Raw genomic sequence first — 8,026 nt, 5'->3', positions numbered from 1 at the left:
AATACTCAGCTAAGAACAGAAAGTTTTAAAAGGCAAAGCATATGATGATACTTGTATTTTTTAAAATAGAAACCAAATACATGTGTCCACTTCTATCAGAAAGACTGCAGACTTCCCTCCTGTTTGAATACCGGCTAGTGACAGTGGTCACAGAGGTCTGAGGATGAGGGAAGAGGCAAGGATCTGACTCCATGTTTCAGAAAGTTTGATTTATTATTTTATTATATAGATTATATTAAAACTACACTAAAAGAATAGAAGAAAGGATTTCATCAGAAGGCTGGCTAAGAATAATAAAAGAATGAATAACAAAGGCTTGTTTGAGAGTCTGACTGTGATTGGCCATTAATTAGAAACAGCTGCATGGGACCAATCACAGATGCACCTGTTGCATTCCACAGCAGCAGATAACCATTGTTTACACTTTTTCCTGAGGCCTTTCAGCTTCTCAGGAGAAAAAATCCTAAGGAGAGGATTTTTCAGAAAATATCATGGCTACATTTCACCCTTTTTATTCTAATTAAATTAAAAAGAGAAGTGTTTGTAATTTTGTCGGCTGTGCCCATGCAGAGGAAAGAACAAACACCCACTGGTTTCCAGAGGACATGAGCTACCAGATCTTTTCTATGGGATCACCACTTCATCTGGCCTGCTACCACCACCCTGACTAGCAGGGTGTCAGGTTGTATTCTGCCTGTGTCAGTGGTTTTTCTTTTGCATTATTACATGTATTTTGGGTTTTTTTCCCTTTTTATAATAAATTGTGTTTCTGACTTGGAGTCTCTTACTGGTTTTGCTTTCAAACCAGAACAAACAGTCATCTTGTTCATGTCCTAGAGTAGCCCCAAGTGAAAACAATGAGCATCTTTCCTAACCTATTGCAGGCCCTGACCTGGCTCAAGGTTGAAATACAATGGATTTTTTAAAATTTTCTGTTATTTCATAGAATCATAGAATGGCATGGGTTGAAAGGGACATTAAAGATGGTTTCATTCCAACCCCCCTGCTATGGGCAGGGACAACTCCAGGGACGAGGAGTAAATAAGGTTTGATAGGTAAAATGGGGAGGAGGAATATGGACCTGCCTTCCTCCCATTAGAGCAGTTTATCCCTGAAGTGATAAGAATTTTAATAGAGTGAACATAAAAGGCCAATCCCTTGAAGATGCAGAAAGATCCAGCCTTAATCCCGGTGGTCCTGCAGGGCCAGAAGGCAGAATGACTCCAGGCAGGAGCATTTCTGCAGAAACCCCTTTTGGAAAGGTGGGCATTTTGCTGGTATTTATTGTTCATTTTCTTGAGCCTCAAACCCACAAACAGGCATTTTACAAAGGGGGTACTGCTAAATCTGTGCTGACCTGTTCCTACATCATAAAATGACGTGGAGATAATTCTTTCTTGTAATCACAATTATTTGGGGATACAATCCTTCCCTCCACATTGGCACAGGTGTGTCAGAGATGGGGAAGGCATGTGACAGCAGCAGAGGGCTAAGGCAGACACACCACTGGGTGTGAGGATGGCAGGATGCTGCTGTCACACACCAGGAAATCTTTGGGTAGACAAGAGTGTCAACACACTGGACTAGCAGGTGATAAATCAAGATTCCAGAATCTCTCACTGATATCAAGCATCTGTGTTTTATTGACTGTCTTATGACCATTACCAGTAATTTGCATTCATGTTGCGATACTGTGACTTGAGCAGGTAGATGGGGGAATATGACTGTAAAAAGGAACATCCTCATCTGTGTTTGAGGCACAATGAAACTACTTATGCAAGTAAAATTTCTTGTTTAACAGTTTTTGAACTTGATTCTAAATATCTTGGATAAATAACATTGATCCAAAGCCCATCAAAGTCAACTGAAAGGGTTTTGGGCTTTTCTTTTTTTTTCACAGAAGTGTGATTTCTCTGACAAAATAGCTCCTTGAGCCATACTGCAAGAATAATTCCCAGGAAATCTTTGGGTAGAGAAGGGTGTGAACTGAACACACTGGTGCTGTGGATGTTGCCTCCACTGTTAGCATGGCAAGGGAGAAGTGCTTGCAAACAGCTCATTTTTCCCTTTTGGATTCCCTTGGCAGGTTTCTAAGGCACTGGGCCTATCCAAGGGTGTGGCTGAGTCCTCTCCCACAGGAAGGACACCCTACTTTGGTACCAAATTCTGCTCTTGGACACTCACTGAGACCACCAGTGCTTGCAGGCAAATATCCAAATAAAAATATGACTTTTATGTTCCCCATTCAGCCATTTCTTTCCTCCTCTGTCAGAAGAGATTCCTTTCCCTGGAGCCTCTCAGACTCCCAACAATGTCCAAGCAATCCCAAGGACCCGTTGCAGTTTTGTATCTCCACCAACCCAAATGCCAAAAAGCAGCCCAGGGAGGAATCCCCCCCCTCAGTCGTATCCCTCCAGCACAGGGGACAGACAGAGCTGTTTCCAGCCACACTTCAGGTGTCATTGTGCCACCCAAACTTGGGTCTGACGAGGCTGAAACTGAGCAAGACCCTTAGTAACACAGTCTGAGTGCAGATTTCCTTGGCAGCAATAGGTGTGACAATGGTCCTGTTAGTTATTCATAATAGAGACATTTATAGAGCACCACGACATGGGCCCATTCCAACAATTCATTGCACTAGGTCATTTCATAGGCAAGTATCACATCTCATCCCTTCTTTTGCAAGCTAGAAAAGCATTACCTTCAAAAACCACACGCTTTCCAAAAGTAACCAAAAGAACTTACAACTGTATTTAAAACAAAACAATGCAGGTGCTTTGCATTGAACAATAAATAAAACCAAAACAAAACTCTTTGTAAGCTTTCAATGGAACGGAGAACTTGGAACTATTTACATCCTGGAGACCAATCAAGGCACTTGGTTCCAGTCTGGGTCACTGTAAATTCTGTCTCATTCCGTGTATGAGGTCAGGCCAGCTCTTGGTCATATCACTTGGCTTTGTTCAGCAGAAAACTCTGGAACAAAAGGAGGGAGAGAGAAAATATTTGGTTGGATTAATCCAACAAGCACACCTGGCAGAACACAATCAATGACTGGAGTGACTTTTACTACAAGAGGACCTGCAAAACTTCTTGACTTTCAGCAGCTGCCTCTTTCTGGAGAGGATTTTTACAGCCTCCCAGCCACTCAGCCAGGTGCATCATGTTTATATTCTTTTGCAAGTTTGCCAGCAGATCATGGCAATGCATCCCTTTGCCCAGAGAAGCCCACAAAACTTGGTATTTTATGGAAAATGACACTGCAAAGGCCCCATGGGCAGGTTACAGTTTTCAATATTCCCCACTGCTTGCACCACAGGACAATGCAACACTTGTAATGACTAAAATGTGCAAGAAAAAATGTATCAGCAACTCTAGGAATTTCTGTTGGCCAATACTGATTAAAGACCCAGCAAGGATTCAAAAATTCAAGTGCTGTTCAGCTGTAGCCAAGTGACTTAAGCAAGTGCTTCCCTGACAGGGCAGCTCTCCCATGCCTCCCTCTCTCTTTGCTCCCAAAAGTGATCGTGAGGAAGCAGAAGCCAGGGTGGCTGCAGGGCCAGCCCTGTCTGGTGTCTTCAGAAACTCCAGGCAGGGTTGTAAAGCAAACACTCACTGTTCTAACTTCAGGTCTTCTTGTCTTGTCTTCATGTGGCAGAGAAATCACTGGAAGAGGATTCTTCTCATCCCCTGCTGATCCCTGAAACACCACAGAGAGAAAGCTGGTCAGAGAGAGATGCCTAAAGGGATTCCAAAGCCAGGTTTTCCTACATTTCCAGAGAAAATGTTCATTTCTCCCAGGCACAGTCTATGCACCGGGCTCTCCCATTCTTGCCTTCTCTCCCAGCAATCCCTCCAATAATTGAAATGGAACCTTGGCTTCTCACCTGGCAGCTCACAGTGCTTTGTACCAATAAACTTTTCCCAAGCACGGAGAAATTCAACAGCATGTTTCCTTGCTCAATGGCTGGGAGCACAGTGAGCGCTGGAAGCAGGAAAATTATTGGGAAAAAGCAAGTAATTAGAAGGCAGCTAATACACTGCACATGGTGTGGCCTAACACTCATAATAGTGTGCAGCCTGACACTCAGCCCTTGCTCCCCTGCCCAAACATCCTAGACCCTATAGCCTGAGCCATCAGTAAACAGCCAAATTTGTATAAAGAGCCAGTAAAATCTAATTTTTTAACCCATAAATGCAACAATTTTGTCCGCATGATATAAAACTTTAGGCCCAGGTTGCGGTCACACCCACAGGTTATTTTTAAGTAAACCACAATTTCTTTTTATAAACATGCTCCTTTTTATAAATACACTCATTTTATCTGCAGTTGCCTACAGTCAGAGATGGTCACTCATCTGAGAGGATGTTTCTGAAGTGAACCACACAGCATGTGAGGGTTGCAGGAATACTCCCACCAGCTCTCCTGCATACCGATGTTGATGCCCTGGGATTCCTCCTTGTGGTCTTCCTCCACTTTCCTGTGCTGGCAAACAAAGGATCCTGGTTTCTGGCAGAGTTATCCACGTCAGGCAGGTCTAGGTCGTCCGTCTCAGTTCTGGGTCTCTTTTGTGTCATTGTCTCATTTGGGTCAAACTCATTTGGTGCACGTTGTGCATCAGTCATGGCCGGCAGTGGTGGCAGCAGTGCCTTTTTCCTCTCAGTTTGGAATGAATCTTCTGATGCTCTGGACAAGAGAGGCAAATCCATGACTATGATGTACATATAATGTAGGCATTTCTTAAAAGCTTGGCTACATCCTGCCATTCATGCCATTGTCTCAACAAGGCAACACTTTCAAAGGTGAGAGGCTTCAAATAAGAGGGAGTTTGAATTGGCAGAGACTTTCACATTCCATAATAGAGTGGCCTAGCACATCTCTGATCATCTGAAATCAGGATGTCCATGGAATTCTGGCAACACGAAGCAGCACCAAATAGCTTTCAACTTTGTTTCACCACTGCTCATTTCCACCATTTTTAGTCAGCTTCGCAAAGTTTCCAAGAACACACCAAGCAGCGCATCCCAGCTCACTGCAGCATCAGGAGAGCAGGAAATTAAGCTAAACCCAGTGAGAAGGCTCAGGTGTAAGGCTGCACTTCTTGCCTGACTCTGCTGTGCATGGGACAGTCCTGTCACCTCTTTCAGCACTCACTTTTCCCATGCTTTGGTCCCTGCCCACTGCACACAGACTCCCCAGCTGCTCTGCCCTGGCTCAGCTGATGCTGCACCAAGGATGATTTAACACAGAGCACAGCACCAGCCCTGACATGATCCAGAGTCCTCTCTGCCCAAAACTACCTCCTACCCTTCCCACTCCAAAAGCCAGCACGTGACTAAGACAGCTGCTCGCTTTCCCTGAGGAAAAGGGAGAAATTTCAGAATTAAAGTTCTTCCATTCCTAATGGAATTGGAACATCCCTTCACCCAGCCAATCATCAGCCCTAACATCTCTGTGCTTTGAGAGGATGTCAGAAGGGAAAGGCTCCCTACCCTTACCCACCTACACCTTCAGAGCTGCTTTCTGCACTGGCAGCTTCTGTGGAAATTCTTAAAATCAGAGAGTTTTAGGAAAGTTACAAAAAGCAAACCTCAGAGACAACAAAACTACAATTAGACCTAAGCAATGGCCGTAAGATTTATCAACAGAAAGATTATATAAGAAGTAGAAAAATAAGGAAAAATAAAACAATAGTCTGTATATTAACACTTCTCTCAACTCCCTAAGCTACAGAAAAGTTTATCTAGCAAGATATTAAGAAGTCCTAAGCCTAATAATAGAGGTCTGTGCATTATGTTTTAAAGCTTACAAACAAGTATTACATTCAAAATAAGCAAACATCGTTTTAACAAAAAATACTTGTACTTACAGTAGTTAGATAGAACTACTGTCAACATACTTTTGCTTTGTGTGATTGGTCAAAAAACTTTTAAAGCAAGTTGTAACATTAAGTTCTTTGCTACCAAAAATGCAAACTACTAACATCTTCTCATTGTCATAACCATGTAATAAGACTAATGCTAAAAAATAAACAACATGTTCCACAACAATCCCATCTCATTCATAATTTATACATAAACCCCCAACCAACAGTATCTTCCAGCATGGAAAGCCAATATGCAGCAGCTGTAGTTGCAGAAGGCACACCATGTCAGAAGCAAACTCTGGAGTGTCTGGACAGGAGATACAGTTCTTCATCCTACCCTTCTGAAGAGAGACTTAGATTTACACATCTTTCTGACATGCCATCACAGCATACTCACTTCAGTTTATTGGAGCCTTTGTTTGCTGAAAGCTGAAATTATTTTGTCTTATTCCTTTTTCTTCCTGGGAGTGTCTCCCTTGTCTTCCCTCTAGCAGGAAGAATAAAAACAGAGAGAAAAATTCACAAAGTTCATGTAAAGTACAGACCAATACAGCTCAGTTTGATAGATTCTGGTTGAAAACATTAAAAATAACACACCGGAACTCCCTTTAGAGGAGAAGCACCATGGCTCTACTGCCAGCCTATGAATCAGGAACTCCACATAGGTTTTCCAAACACCACCTTGGTCATTGTCCACACCCACCTCCCCTGGCCCCTCTCACCTTCTTCTTTCCAGGGAACTCCTCAGGACTCATCATGGCTTTCCTCTTCAAGCCTGCCTCCCTTGCAGGCGAGAACCTCTTGTCCCCAGGAGGCCAGGGCACTTTCTTCTTGTGCAAATCCTTGGGCCTGTGGCCACTGGGGATGAGGGCATCACATTCCTGAGCATGTCTCTGGAGCTTGGGCTCCAAAAAGCCTTTGGCGTTGGCTTGGTGAGAGCCCCTGTCCTTTCTCTTCTCAGAGAGCTTCTGAAGTATCAGCTTCAGGTCTTCTTTGTTGGTGGCTTTTGGCTTCATTGTTTTCTTGACTTTGGGCTGGTCCTTGCAAGACTGGTCTGTGGCCTGCAAAAGACCAGGCTTCCTCTCTGCCTCCCAGACTCTCTTAGACTCATTGTGTACCCAGGACACACCAGGCCTTTTGATACCCAGAGTATTCCTGAGCAAGGCCTCCTTGGTGCGCACAGGAGGCTTCAGAAAGCTGGGTTTGGACCTAACATCAGATTCATGTCGAGCCTTGGCCACTTGGCCCCAACTCTGGCCAGGAGCCTTGGGCACGGGGGCACAGCTCTTGTCAGGGTCCTGGTGCTTCCTCTTCTCAAAGTGTTTTTGCACTCCCAGCTTCAGGCCACTTCTGAAAGCAGGTTTTGGGTTCTCTGCTTCTTGGACTTTCAGCTTGTCTTTGGAGGAGTGGTCTCTGACCTCCAAAGGACCAGGCTTATTCTCCAGCTTCCGGATTTTCCTGGATTTGTCATCCACCAGGGGCTCACTGGGCCTTTTGACACCCACAATCTTTGATACCCGCAATGGCTCCTTGGTGTGCACAGGAGGCTTCAGAGAGCTCTGTGTGCTCATAACATGAGATTTCTGAGGAGCCTTAGCCACTTGGCCAGAGGTCTTCTGAAAATGCTTGGTCATTGGGCCAGAGATCTTGTGAGTGTCCTTGGCCCCTTGGGCACAGGTCTTGTGGAAATCCTTTTGGCCAAAGCTCTTGTGAGGAGGCTCCCTTGCCTTGGAGTGCTGCTGGCAGGAACTGCTGCTGATGCCCTGCTTCTGCTTCACACCCTCCTCATGTCCATTCCCACGGGCAATTTCCCTGACACCCTCTCTTGGCACTGCTCCTTGCTTTGTCTGGGTCACCAGGTTGTCAAGGCACCACTTTTTAGCAGTTGATGGCCCAGGCTGCCAAAAAAAGAGAAAAGAAGTATTCAAGACTGGTGCCTTCTTTGACTCTTTCTGTCCTAGCACAGCTCACCAGAGCCCAGGACTCTTGCCCAGAAGTCATAAATTCTGGCCTTTAGCCTGTGAAAAAATGACTCTAACAGACCACGGGCACTAACTTGCTCCTCGAGCACCATGGATGGATATGTGAGGAATAAAAAATCATAAACCAGTCAGTGCAAATACCTAAGCCTTCATTGCAGTGAGAGGGGTCTTACAAAT

At 44.6% G+C, this 8,026-nt stretch overlaps 1 protein-coding gene across 2 annotated transcripts in view; it reads right to left on the bottom strand.

Annotated features, from left to right (window-relative positions):
- Nucleotides 1-487: 487 nt before the first annotated feature.
- Nucleotides 488-8,026, bottom strand: part of LOC113459109 (ALF transcription elongation factor 1) — a 107,655-nt gene continuing 100,116 nt past the window's right edge. The window contains exons 18-23 of one of the 2 annotated variants that reach the window (XM_074541970.1): nucleotides 6,590-7,765; nucleotides 6,265-6,354; nucleotides 4,435-4,687; nucleotides 3,888-3,985; nucleotides 3,617-3,700; nucleotides 488-2,976 (exon numbers count right to left, since the gene is read on the bottom strand). In XM_074541970.1, the coding sequence (XP_074398071.1) occupies nucleotides 6,313-6,354; nucleotides 6,590-7,765 (1,218 nt within the window). In that variant the 3' untranslated portion in view covers nucleotides 488-2,976; nucleotides 3,617-3,700; nucleotides 3,888-3,985; nucleotides 4,435-4,687; nucleotides 6,265-6,312. The remainder of the gene's footprint in view (nucleotides 2,977-3,616; nucleotides 3,701-3,887; nucleotides 3,986-4,434; nucleotides 4,688-6,264; nucleotides 6,355-6,589; nucleotides 7,766-8,026) is intronic. The other variant, XM_026792578.2, reaches the window with a different exon arrangement.

The sequence above is a fragment of the Zonotrichia albicollis genome, chromosome 5, assembly GCF_047830755.1.
Source record: "Zonotrichia albicollis isolate bZonAlb1 chromosome 5, bZonAlb1.hap1, whole genome shotgun sequence".
Lineage (NCBI taxonomy): Eukaryota > Metazoa > Chordata > Aves > Passeriformes > Passerellidae > Zonotrichia > Zonotrichia albicollis.
This window is presented reverse-complemented; position numbering and strand designations above follow the sequence as displayed.